Source organism: Anabrus simplex, chromosome 1 (genome assembly GCF_040414725.1).
Source record: "Anabrus simplex isolate iqAnaSimp1 chromosome 1, ASM4041472v1, whole genome shotgun sequence".
NCBI classification, from domain to species: Eukaryota; Metazoa; Arthropoda; class Insecta; order Orthoptera; family Tettigoniidae; genus Anabrus; species Anabrus simplex.
Window position 1 is genome coordinate 965,964,967 of NC_090265.1, and position 14,553 is coordinate 965,979,519.

At 36.9% G+C, this 14,553-nt stretch overlaps 1 protein-coding gene across 1 annotated transcript in view; it reads left to right on the plus strand.

Annotated features, from left to right (window-relative positions):
- Positions 1 to 14,553, plus strand: part of LOC136857827 (splicing factor 1) — a 201,762-nt gene that overhangs the window by 94,079 nt on the left and 93,130 nt on the right. The window contains exon 3 of the mRNA XM_067136790.2: positions 856 to 931. Within this exon, the coding sequence (XP_066992891.1) occupies positions 856 to 931 (76 nt within the window). The remainder of the gene's footprint in view (positions 1 to 855; positions 932 to 14,553) is intronic.

The following is a 14,553-nucleotide window of genomic DNA, read 5'->3' on the forward strand; positions in this document are numbered from 1 at the left end:
CAAGCTTGGCTTAAAATATGAGTTAAAATAGTGTTTGGGAAAAATGATAGGTTATGCAAGAATTATCTTCTTTTATATTATTTGAGTTTCATATGATTACATATAATAAAACAACATTTTTCATATTTTTTAATATCTTCTTCAGTATCTTTTTTGAATAATAGGTTCCTCATAAAATTCAGGAAGCTTCCCAGATTTTTGCCTTTGTTATTCTGTACTAGATTCTTCTGTGGAACTGTTCTGTAGAGCTACATACTTAAAATATCAAAGATGTTGTTGATCAGTTGAATGATTTCAACCTTGAATAGTTGCTGTGGGTTTGAGAAATTTATTGGAAGATATTTTAGTTTTTTGTTAATATTTAATCGGACATTGACATGAATCTATATGTTGGGTGGTTTTCGTAACCTGTGTAATGTATTTATTTTAAATTTTTCCTCTCTGAGTAGTGTGGAAAAGCTTGCTGCTAGCAAAGTGGGCACTATCTGTATAGCTGTTGTGCACGAAACAACTGTTTATACCCGTTTATAATCAATGATTGCAGATTTTCTCTGACGTTCCTTCAACCCATAGGAAGCATGGTGTGGACTCGTCCACACAGAATTATGTAAGACAGCTTTCACAGAAAGACTGGGGCAATTGGAAGGTTCTGTTATTATTTATGCATAAAATTTGGCTGTTCAGAGAATTCTGATATACTAGTATATATTTTATGTTAGTATGACCTTAAACAGTTCTCCTTTTCTTTCTTAGTGGTACCAATCCCTTTCTTTCTTATATTTGTGTATGAGTGTAATTAAATAATTGCTGTCTAATTTTTGGGCTTTTGCCCTTCTCTAACCCATTAAATTTCAGTTCAGCTGCAGATTGAAGAGATCAGCAGAAAGCTACGCACTGGTGAATTAGGGATACCGGTTAATCCAGAAGAAAGGTGTGCCTCATGACAATAACCACTTGTGTTCAGCTTAGCAACCACTGCAAGGGGGCTAACTTCAGTGAACGGGCTTGCATCACTGAGTGCCGTTCTCTATGTATTGGTTTGGAAAAAATCGACTAAATCATTTCTTTTAAAAAGAGATGAATTTCAGGTTGGGTGACTTCAGGTTGAATCAGCTGATTAATATTTTTATTTTTCTGCATTAAAAATGTAATCAGTGTCTTCTATGCCTGAAGTTTAATACTGTATGAATTGCAGGATTGTTGATTTGTATACAAATATACTATTTTTGCATTATAGATTACTTCAGTGATTTTATGTGATTATATATGTACTGTTTAGTATCTGTATATTTTCGCTTTATATTATTGCAAGGTTTTAAATTCTTTCATGTGGTAAGACTAGGTCCAGGGTTTAAACACATCAAAAGTTTGACTGCATTCTTATTAGTAGCTTGTCGTCAAACAAAGAAAGTTTCAATAAGTTTTATCAGTGGGTCATTGTAATTTTTACTGAAGAATATCACGTGTGTACATGCATGTGTTAAAGCCCCCTCTCCCACATATGCAAGTTTATTCATATTTGTGTTCATTGGTCACTGTCAGCACGAATGAGCTAAAATGCAGTTACAATCTCCTAGGTTATAGTGAGGGTATGAACTAGTGAATTTCTCTACTTCTTACTCAAAATAGTTATCACCAGGCTGTGTGGCTGAAGACGGTTGAGGCAGTGGCCTTCTGACCCCAAATTGGCAGGTTTGATGCTGGCTCAGTCCGGTGGTATTTGAAGGGGCTTAGATACATCAGCCTCATGTCGATAAATTTACTGGGACATAAAAGAACTTCTGCGGACAAAATTCCGGCACTTCAGCGTCTCAAAAACCCGTCAAAGAGTGGTTAGTTGGACGTAAAACAAATATCATCAATCTCATCATCGTCCAAATCAATATCATTTTATCCATGCCCTATATTATCCTATGTTACTCTTTTGAATTTCACAGCCAACTTAATTTTTTTATCCCATAATGTGTGATTGTTTTATTTTTCCATAATTAATACTGCATGGACTCCTTCATGGCTCACGGCATGATTAGAAAGTCTTTCCTTAATTTTACTGGTTCCAAATTTGGTATTTTACATGGAATGGAACAGTTTGGTAATAGTTTTGTGAGGATATGCATATTTGTAGTATAATTACTCTATGATAATTTTCTATCACTTTGAAAGTGTATGTAAATCAGTATATTTACAATATAAGTTATTAAAACAACTTTCTTTTGCTTTGAAAGGCTATGAAGGCTACGAAGAGGTGTTAGCAGTTAGTATTGATGGGTCCTATCGGTTCAGTGACATAGTGGTATTTAGCATGTATGATTCCACATCCATTATTGTTGACCCGACCTTCCAGTTTCAAATCAGTGATCATGAGCGGTCTTCCTTGGAAAAACAAAACGATTTACGGAGATTATCAATAATACTATAAGACCAAATTCTTCCAACAGTATGGTATATGACCTTTCTTGGATCGAAAGGATTAGTTTCAGATACTTTCCTGATGTTTTTCAAGAAATTTTGTCTGGAAAAGAGAAATAACCATTCATAGAGTTACTAGGGGTTTCTGTCAAGAATATCAATCAGCACATTTAACTGAAACAAAATATATTTGTGCAACAAAAAAGCTCTTACCTTTTGAGCTAAATTTAATCTAAAAACTACATTACGTCGTGTATTATTGCATCTCATGCTTGGATCAATTTAAACTTCATTTTTGTTTAAATATTACTACGTGTATTAATTCAGGATAATTGCACTGAACATGGTTAGTTCGGTGTAGGAGAGTAAAAATATTTCTACATGGTGTTCGAGAAGTCCCCGTACCCCTAGTTTCATACGTGTGCTGCCATCGCTCAATCAGTTGAGCAGTCTCCATTGAAATCCATTCGTAAAAGAGCAGCTGAACTTCAGGTACCACGGTCAACAATGCATGACCACATTAAAAGAGATTTGAAAATGAAAGGATTTAGGCTGATGCATGTGAATGAATTATCTGACACTGACATGGAGCAACGAGTTGCAGCCTGCCATGCTTTGTTGGCATAATTCCCAACTGCCGTGCCTCGCTCAAGAGTGTTATTTTCTGATGAATGTGTGATACATCACAGTTCACATAGGAGGAATGTGGTTTTCTGATCTAAGAAAAATCCTCATTATGTGCAAGAGTTGGAAAGGAACCCCCCCTCATGTTATGGTATGGGCCGGGATATCATCAAGTCACTTGTGCGGACCATATTTTTTTGATGGGTATGTGAATGGAAAATTTTATTTGTATATGTTACAATCTTGGTTAATACCTCAGCTTCAAGACAAGGGAATCGTGGGTCATGTGTGGTTACAGCAGGATGGGGCTCCAGCACATTTTGCTATTCAGGTGCACGAGTTTCTTGATGAACAATTTCAAGGCCGCTGGATTGGCCATGGCTCAGCAACATCTCCAGCCCCATAGAAATGGTCACCACGAAGCCCAGACCTTACCATGCCAGATAACTCCTATGTGGCTCAGTGTCGGTACACGACTAATGAAGAATTGCGCCAAAGTGTGGAGGAAGCCTTTCGTTTCATAACTCCTGAGATGCTCCGCAAGATGTCAATGAGGGCGTGGAGACAGATGGAACTCTGTGTAAGGCATGATGGTGCGCATACAGATTCCCTGGATTCATAGTTTTTATATATAAGTACTTCACTATAATATGGAACGTATGAAACTAGGAGTACGGGGACATCTCGGACACCTGTACTTATCATTTGTTCAAATGCATGCAGATTGAAATTTCTTGGCTGAATTATGCAATTTTTTTTGGTCTACACACTTCAACTGTTTTCATTCGTACACTTCTTTACTGTGTTAGTAATTATCTGAACCATTTACCATATTAACTGCGAATTTGACTGCAGCCCTGGCTTTTCAGAACCTGAAAAATTAAAAAATTAAAACTTGCGCGTAAGACTCCCCTCCCAACAAAATTTGACAAAGAAGAAGGATTTCACTTTGTAATGGAGTCTTTCATAATGCTACAATAATAGAGCAAAGTTGTATTTCATATGTTTCAGAACTAATGACAACAATGCCATAACTTCCTTTTGATAGTGACCTGTTTTATGTGCAGTAGCCTGCTGTTAAGTGAGTTTATCTTTTTTTCCCGAATAATTGAGGTGAATGATATGAAAAGTAATGAAGTGTAGTTTTACCATAGCTTTCAAATTAAAAGCTGTCTCTTTTGAAGAAAAACAAGGTGTGCATCAAACAGCCAAAGAATTTAATAATCAATTTAACATAATCAGATATTGGTATAACCAAACTAATTATAGTTTTGGTACACTGAGTACCACAACTTAAAATTTGAAGTAAAGTACAGCAGTAATTATTGGTAAAATGAAACATTGCTGACTCACTGTGTTGAATATTTTGACTTATTCTTACTCATTGCAGAAACACTTCATAAACACAACTGACTGCTGCAGATATTCTAACAATACTGGCTTATGTTGTATGCATTAAAATAAATTTGTTGCAGTCAGTTTTTTATGCACTGTTGTTTAAAAACCTGAATTTGAACATGATTACTCCATCCTTCATTTCTTGTCATTGCTAATTGCTACATATGCTCAAAAACTACTGCATACTGTCATCCCTTTACACATTTACAGTAAAATCTCGATAAATCTTTTTTCGAGGGTGGGAAATTACTATTGGTGCAGAAAAACTATAAATGCAGGTGACGTAAGAATATTATGGCAACCTGTATTTTCAGCAACATATGGTTTCAAAGAATGTATAATTTTTCATTACTTAGAATTGAAATAGAAAGTTTTTAGACTTTGTTTCATTCTTCGATATGGCTGGAAACTTTGTGCACATTCTCCATTCACTAACCCTGAATTGTATCATCAATTAATGGAAAATAGATTAGCCATAACCTATGCATGCAGAGAGGACAGGGATCAGTGATTGTTTCTTGGGAGTATTGAAGAGAGATACCAATACGAAGGCTTCATTTTAATAGCACTGTAATATTTTGTCAGTTTTTAGATTAGACCTACAATAATTGAGAATTGTTGTTAAATTTAAAAACACATGATCATTCAGTATTACACTGGAAAGCAATGAGGGAAGAATGTTATTCTTTAATTGAATGGATGCACGCAAAAACGGGTTAACCATCATTTTCCCAAATTGGAGGAAGTTCCTTACGGATGAAAAAAATAACTTTTTGGAGGATAAAATTAACATATTTTTTGTTTGGCAATGTTAAAATAAAGCTGCTTCTTTCAGATGAAAACAAAAAGTGTGTTAATTTTATCCTCCAAACATTTATTTTTTCCATCAGTGAGGAACTTCTTCCAATTTAAAGAAAATTCTGGTTAATTCAGTTCAGATGTACGAACAAATCTTAAAGCATTTGTGGCTCTAAATTACCTCTTTCTTTGCATTGTTAGTTTGTTCTATCTTCTTTTCTTGGCAACAATATTGAAACCATTACTGGTCTTCTTATTTAACAGAACGCTGTAATATTGGTTAGGTTATGTATTTTCATTTGTATTAGCATAGTATTTTAATTTCATTTATCTCTCAAATACGCCTAATGAAACGTCAAAACAGGTTACAGGTAGTAATAGCTATTGAATACACTGCTGATGGGACCATAGTCTACTCGTGTTTTTCTAACTGAACCTTGCTGGCATGTCTCCAGTTGACTCGTGTTGCTGAGAGTTGTAAATTTGGTGATATCTGTTGGATTTTCAGAAACTAGCTGGTGGTCAAGGTTGATAGAATCTTGTTGTTGAAGGTTTTGGTTATTTCATGCTAATATTTCTTTTAGTTTTCTGTTGTTTTGTAATTTATTTGCTTTGCTTTCTCACCTATTTTTTACATAGTTCTATGGGCCATGCAGTATGTAAGATGGCACTTTCCAAACCGACGGCATGTTTAGGTCCGGACAAAATATTTAATGAATTGTATGCGGATAAGTATTCAGAATGCCCAAATGATGTTAAAGAATGCCCAAATGATGTTAAAGAACATGAGTTCGATATTGGAAGGTCTTCTGTCAGTAGTAGTGATGAAGATACACATCCTTCAAAACAGTGTGGAATTGTGCTGGTTGCAAACGATGCTGAAAGGGATGAGTGGGCAAGGAAGTGATTCATGTAATGTGTGGTTGGTAAATAAGACTGCACCTACATTAGAAGATTTCTCTGGACTAAGACTTGATGAATCTAAAAAATATTGAACAAGTAGTAGATGTTAATTTTTGGTGATTATTTTTATGAACTTGTGACAGCAAATAAAATTGTATCACTAGAAAACTGCTTCAACACACAAAATATCTCATATGAGCTTGAAGTGGTCTGAAATAACTACCAGTGAGATGAGGAAATTTTTTTGCTTTGTTTATATTGATGGGGCAGGTAAGGCCATGAGCAGTGGCAAATGGAGTGAATAAAGTTACACCCGCACACGTTGTTGTCTGCCCCTTCACAGAGATCATTACTACACAACCTTCCACACCAGAAAACATTATTAGGACTCTTTCAGGTCTCCAGTAAATTTCATCACAGGCCAAGGTTATTGAAGCCAGGCTCATGTGATGCTATGCATGTGCTTTAGCATAAAGATGCTCAGGAAATGGCTGGGCACAGGGGATGTGCAGTGTGAGGAACACTTGGTCAGCACTGTGTTAATAAAACTAGGTTACTGATTTTATGTCCCAATAACTACTTTTACGGTTTTTTGAGATGCCAAAATGTTGTTCCGCAGGAGTTCTTCTACATCTCAATAAATCTACTGACACGAGGCTGACGTATTTGAGCTCCTTTAAATACCACGGGACTGAGCCAGGATTGAACCTGCCAAGTTGGGCGGTGCTCTACCATCTGAGCTACTCAACCCAGCTAATTGCTGTTTTATTAAGTAATTGATGCTACAGAAGCTTAATTTTAGTACGAATCAGTTTTGTTATAAACAGAAAAATATTCAAGGTAAAATGTTATACCTCTGTTATTTCATTACTTGCTCTTTTTATTAAAATGTTTGTTGTATTTTGTTTTGTCGAAGCTTTGCGTTTCAGATGAAACAAAGCCTTCTCTACGAGCATGATGTTCTCTTCTTCACGATCACGGATATTATGCGAGTTCTCAAAGGATTTCACCTTTGTTAACTGATTGGAGTCGAAAGATGGGCACTACCCATCCATGACTTTCCCTTGCCATTATGTTGAAAGAGTGGCAATGCCCGTACAGCATTTTGAACACCATATTTCTTTGTTCTATGAACAGATGGCACTGCTATGTTAATTTCTACATGCACTTTTGAAGTCTTAATATATTCCTTGTTTGAAATCGATTGTATTCCATCAATAATTTAGTTTCTCTGGATTTATTTTTGAAGAGGTTTCAGCTCTCTTGTTTATGTTTATATCGGGGCAATAATGATGCCTGCGCATAAACGAGATGAAATTTTCATGGAATATGAAGTGTTGGCAGATTGGGTGACTGAAATACAGTGATAGCGGACTGAATGATCATGAATCTAGAGTTGTTAATTTTGATGAAAGTACAAGTAGTGAGGAAGATGATGTGTGTGAATAAAGATGAACCATGTGACTGGACTTGGACATATGATTAAAATACTATTGTATAAATGAACTTCTCTGGTAAGCCAGGAATCCATCCACTCATTTTCAGACATCTGCCAGAATCTCGTACAGAATTAGATCTCTTTAGTCAGTTTTTGGGCTATTATTTCTGGGTTATGGTTTTCCGTGGTTTCCCATTTTCACACCAGGCAAATGCTGGGGCTGTACCTTAATCAAGGCCACTGCCGCTTCCTTCCCACTCCTAGCCCTTCCTTGTCCCATCGTCGCCATAAGACCTATCTGTGTCGGTGCGACGTAAAGCAACTGGCAAAAAAAATATATATTTCTGGGGACAAATCGTAAATGAAACCAGTAAGTACACTTGTGATTTACTTATGGCTGGCAGGGATCCTTGTATCAAGCGTGTAGGTGTATCTGTAGATGAAATGAAAGCTTATTTTTCCCTAATCATAGTCACAAAATGAAAAGCCTAACCTCAATGATTATTGGAGCATTAGAAAATTCTTATATTTCCTCATTTTTGATGAAACTATCTCTAGTGAAGCTCAAAAAGGTTTCAAAATATTTCCACTTCTCTTCTTTGATGGACTCTGGAGGGAAACTTAAGATAATTAGACCTGTAGTAGACTTGATTTTGCAGTCTTTCAAGAAGGTATTTTTGTCCAGGTGGTTTGATGGCATTTTGTGGTAGGCTTGAATATATCCAGTTCAATCCTTCAAAGGGGACTTGTTTTGGCATAAAAATTTACGAAATATGCAGTTGTAATTCTGGATATTGTTGGACTTCCAAAATCTACATTGCAAAAGAGGAAAACATCACTTGGGGATTTTCTAAATTTCTTGTCAGTGAAAGATTTGTGTTATAAATGTGTTCTGATTTCTATGGGGAAGGCAGGGATATTTACATGGACAATTAGTACAGTTCTCCCTTTTCCCCGCCCTCCACTTATTTCAGGAACTTTTGAAAAGGAAGTGCTATGCAGTAGGAACTGTAAGACAAAGCAGGAAAGACATACCGAAGCAGCTAAAGCATGTCAAACTAAAGAAACTAAGGCAACTCATGCAATGGTCTGTTGTGTTTGAAATGGAAGGATAGAAAGGATGTGACATTGCTCTCAACATCAGACGAGAAAACCTGAGTGTGGAGAAATTGTTACTTAAAGACAAATGCGGAGTTCAAATCAAAGGCAGTCCAGAAACCAAAACTTGTTGGGTGGGGTGGACAAACAGGATCACAGGCTGTGCTGTTTTCCCGTTATGAGGAGATCTCTTTTTGACAGTGTACTCTACAACAACAGTGTGATTCACAGAGAAATCACAAAGAAAAGTATCATTTCACACAGTTCAAAAGAAATTTGACTAAACAACTGTCGCAATCCGTTCAGCTCCCAGTACGATCTGCCATTCGAAGACCATCAACATCTGCTGAGTATCCATTGCATCTGCAGGCTAAATTCCAGGCTCATTTTATTGAAAAAATACTAGCAACTACATAAGCTAGGCCACCAGAAAATGTAAAGTTTGTGAAATCAAGGGGAAAAGATTGGAGAGAGTATCAATGTAAAATGGTGTAAGGTTCCATTACATCTAGAACAGTGTTATTAATTGTACCACTCAGGAAAAAAAAACTTGTAACCAGATGATGAAGTAAAACTCTAAAAATTGATTTTGTTTTGGTGTTTTGGTACGTACAAATCCAAATGGAAAAGCTATTTAATAGTTAATTAATAATTATATAAGTTTTGTGAACTGTGTGTATTTTTATCAGTTATTTTACAGAGGACTTATAATTTTTCTAACAATATTCAGACTGGTTAAGGCGTCGTGCGCTTCGGCAAAATTCTTCTTCCCCTTCAGCACACAGCTCTTCAATTGTTTTCACTCCACATGTGGCACATCAGAATTGATCAGCACATAGTCTAAAATCTACGGGGTTAATTGTTCCCAGTCTTCATTAAAGGCATCATTGACGTAACTATCTTCACCATTAGCTTAGAGCTTTTCAGCAGGGTCTATTTCGGCTGCACATAGCTGATAGCTGAAACCACCTGTATGGAAACCCTTCAATATAGTAGGTTGGAAAACGTACTGCCAAACTGCTACTGTGAAATGGATCTCTTTTAGAATATATTTTCTTGCTCACTTCATTCTCAGCATCCAGCAAGCACACAGCAGTTTGCACTAGGTGCTTATGATACAGTTGCTTGAAACATTTTAGTATCCCAAGATCAAGAGGCTGCAACACACTGGTGGAATTTAGGGGGAAAATGCACAACTTTCACATTACAAAAGCTCTTGAACAACTGCCAAGTTACTTGCTGTCTACTGTAGTTGTTTACATGACCAAATTTAACAGGGGATGCAGTTTAGCATCTTCACTGCCAGAGTGCCCAAGTTCCAGTCGTGGGGACACCACATAAATGTGGTAAGGTAGTGTTGAAACAAGAAAATTAATGTTAATCTTCCACTTCTGAAATCAGAGTAGCTTCCTCTCTCTAGTAAGTGCAAGATTTACTCATTAAGAACACAGGTATGGAGAAATATTTTGCTACTTGGTTTACGTCGCACCGACACAGATAGGTCTTACGGCGACGATGGGACAGGAAGAACCTAGGAATGGGAAGGAAGCGGCCTTGGCCTTAATGAAGGGATTCAAGAGAAAGGAAAAACGGTTTTGTAGCTAAAAGAAAGGTTTGATCAAAAAAGTTTCTATTAGGCATTTATACATCATATATCTGCGTATTCAACTACGAAGTATGGAAATCATATTACGTACGGTTTTCAAGTTATACCATTTTTTATGTCGAGGAACATGCCCCTTTTTATACTCAGATTTGAGAAAGATCTTTGTAGAGGCAGATAATGTATAATAAACTCCACATTGTTACACAAAAGTTCGCCCAACCATCATTTCTTTTATAGTTGTTCATTGTCATTCCGTCTCTTTAAAAGTGTTTCACTTTACGAAGATATCTAGCCTCCATAACCCCTAAATGGTGTATGTCTTCCATGTTTAAAATATCGCGAAGATCATCGTTATTGTCCATTCCTTCAATGTTGAATGGATAAGTCGAATATTTCACCGCAATTATATTACTGTACACAGCAAATACCACGAAAATAAACTGCTCTCTCGTTTCTTTTTCTGCTACTCGCTGCTATACAACGCTTATACAAGGGTCCTTGTCTGATAAAGCAGTTCATTAAATAACTATAACAGATGTATACACAGGAGGTTTATACACTGTTTATTAGTAACGAGTTTCACATAAACGGTGTATAAACCTTGTATAAAAGTTGTACACCGTTTATTAGTAACAGAGTAAAAAAGAGACCACTTGTGGAAGTGTTTTAGACGAACATCGGAATGTGCCAGTGTATCTGTTTCAAGTGTTTACATTGCACGAAAAACTTATCCACCACCAAGTAAAAAGAGACCACGTGTGAAGTGTTTTAGACGTGGTGTGTGATGAATTTGTAAGTAATTTAGGAGAGGATTCTAGTGATGCAAGAGACAACGAATCTTCCCACCTACAGGGAATCGAGCCTATTGCAAGTTCAGATTTTTTTTTTTTTTTTTTTTTTTTTTTTTTTTTTTTTTTTTAGGGGCTTTACCTGCCTGCTGTCATTTCTTGATGGATGCAGTACTTTTGCATCCATCTCTTGGCACAGGCCAGAGTGAAGTGTAGCTTCCACCGAAGTCCCAGTCAACATCCATGGCTGTGACAATATGGAAGTTGCTGGGGTATGGGTAGTGCTGAGTAATGACATTCGGAGCACGACTAGTGCATCTGAGTGTTATGAAAGGTGTTGCTCATAGGGTCAGTTGTGCTGCAATAGTACTTTCTGACCCAGTGAGAAAAGCAATGGCAAACTACCTCACTCCTCATCTTGCCTAGTACGCCTCATTTTGGTGCTGCCATTGGTTTTTGGGGTTTCCTTATAACCGCATAACATTTGGTGGTGCTATTTGAGGATCCAACCAGCCTCTGGGCTGATGACCTAACAGACAGACAGGGGCTTTACGTCGCACCGACACAGATAGGTCTTATGGTGACGATGGGATAGGAAAGGCCTAGGAGTTGGAAGGAAGCGGCCGTGGCCTTAATTAAGGTACAGCCCCAGCATTTGCCTGGTGTGAAAATGGGAAACCATGGAAAACCATCTTCAGTGGGATTCGAACCTATCATCTCCCGGATGCAAGCTCACAGCCGCGCGCCTCTACGCGCACGGCCAACTCGCCCGGTCAAGTTCAGATTAATGAAATACCTGTCTCGTAAGTAGGCTTACTTTCTCATTTTCATGGAAAATATATTTCATAGCAGTGATAATGTATTTTTATCATCTCAGGCAAAGCAACTATATCCATAAATCTACATGTTCATATTTGCGTAAAGACCACGTGGACCTCGCGGAGTGATACAAAATGTTTATGCCTATGTTACTCTTTCGATGGAAGGAATTTTTGTTCATTTAATTTTTTTTTCAAAATGATCCTTCCTAAAATGAGGATGCGGGCATTATACGACGGCGGGGATTATGGTATTTTGTGCTGTTTACTCTTTAGTTTTCTTTGCAGGAACGTCTTATATTTGTGCTCATGAATACCACGTTTTGATAATATAATGGCTTCGTTCATTATTTTATTAGTCATTCTTCATTATTATGCGCTTTATTTTCACATTGTTATGCTGGCAACCAGGCTAAGTCTAATGGACTTGCAAGTATTGCCTGGCCCATCTAGAATATATCAGCAGTATTCTGTTAGCTGTTCTGCTGTGACAATATGCTAGTTTCTATTGTAACAGTACCCAAGTGATAACTGGCTCTTACAAGTAACTGTTCATTCAAAGTGAGTAAGAAGAAGCTGACAGAATCCGAAATCGATGTGATTTTAGATAGTGATGATGATTTGAGTGAAGGTGTTTTCAGTGAAGATGAATCAAACTATATACCAGAAAGTGATGAAAATGGCAGTGAGGAGGAGGATCATGTCAGTGTAGTGAGTGAAATAATGCCACAATAATGGGAAAATGGAACAACAATGAAGGCAACTATGTATGTGTGCAGTGGATACCAAAAATAATAGCTAACCGTGTCAAGAAGGGGTTATTTCCAGAGTGAACACCTTATGAAGTCAAAACTGTTGACACCACCTTTCATGTAACAAAATAGCAGTTTTCAGATATAACACTTTCTGGAAGGCAAATATCTCAGCCTCTGTTGAGAGCTGGAGCATTTTTGTAACACTATAAAATAGAGACTGAGTTGGCATCATCTTGCATAAAGAAAACTCAATCTGTTTTTTTTTTTTTTTTTAATGAGTTAACACCTTCGTGCACCAAGGTCTTCAGTTGTTCATAACATTCAGATGTTCTGTGGTTTTATCCGTGAGTAGATGTCATTGCCCAGAATTTTAATATCAATCTGCTGAAAATCACATGTTACTCATAATGCAGCTGCATCCTGTGAAAGTGGAATTATGGTGTACCATATTTAATTTAAGAATTATAGGGCAAACATTTTTCTGGATTTGTTGACTGTTGCTAGCTGCAGAAAATTTGGTGCTAGTGGAAGAATAATTAATGAAGTAATGAAAGAATGTTTGCAGGTAGATAGGGCAATCTGCCTTGCATCAAGAGTCATTGAAAACAACCTGTAGTTACTTTGACTGCAGTCATTTGTGTTCCCATTGCTTTCACTTATGCCAGTTTCCTCGCTTTCATATTTCCTATCCGACCTCCCTTGCTCAGCTCTTGTTATTTTACGACCATGACTGTATTGGATTTTCAAAACCTAGGGAATCGTTCATTTTCACGTCCTTAGTGGCCCTTTCCCTTTCATTCTCCGATACCTTAATTCTTCAGAGTGTTGGACCACTTCCTACTTTCTTCCGATTAGTGTTCATAGAGAATGGTTGCCCACTTGTGCCTTCTATTAAAACTGCCGTCGCTGCCGCCGTCACCACCTCATTCCTGTGGGTCACAGGACACTGCTCCCTGGATTTCAGTAGCCTGAGTTGGGTTATTGTAACAAGTTTTTCATAATGAACTTCAAATGAAGTCAATGCCAGATCTGTCTGAAGGACTTGGAAATAAGTTTTGGTACTTATGTTAAATTTGAACATTATGTGTCATTTTGAAATGTTCTTTGCATCTTAGAATGGTAGTTTACAGTCACCGTTTCTTTGAAAATACCTTTCAAACTAAGGTAATAGTGGCATCCTAACTATGTTTTCTTATTTCATTAGTTCCTCTATTAATGTACTAGCTATTACCCGCAGCTTTGTTTGCGTATGTACAGGAATTATATATAAATTATATCACAGACATGAATCTCTGCTGGGGTGAGTGGCTCGGATGGTTGAGGTGCTGGCCTTTTGACCCCAACTTGGCAGGTTAAATCTTGGCTCAGTCTGTTGGTATTTAAAGGTGCTTGGATTTGGTAGATTTACTGGGATGTAAAAGAACTCCTTACATCTCCTTACATCTTCTTTGTCAGATGGGTGATGCACATATGCTGTTTGAGTAAGAATACTGTTGCAGTCTTGTAGTTAGTATGTTGGACTTAGATTTGTTGGTGAATGTAAATAATCAAATGGTTGCATTGATCTTGTAGGACAAATTATTCTAGTAATAAGAACAATGGTGTAATTAATCTTTAGTTTCTCGTTTAACCTTGTTATATAAAGTGAAATTATACTTGTAAAAAAATCCTGCATTTCATGCAACATCACCCCTTTTATACTAGTTCCACTTTTTTAAAATGTAGGTTTTGTTAGATCTGTGCATATTAAATGTTTTCTTCAAGTTACACATGAGTTTTATGTATTTGAATTACGTGCTTAATAATTTTTTTGTTGTTGTTCCTTAGGCCTCATATTTGAGGTATCAATTAAACTGTTTAATCCATTCATTTCAAGCTGTTAGTTGATAATATGGTATGCTGTTTTTTTTTTTTTTGT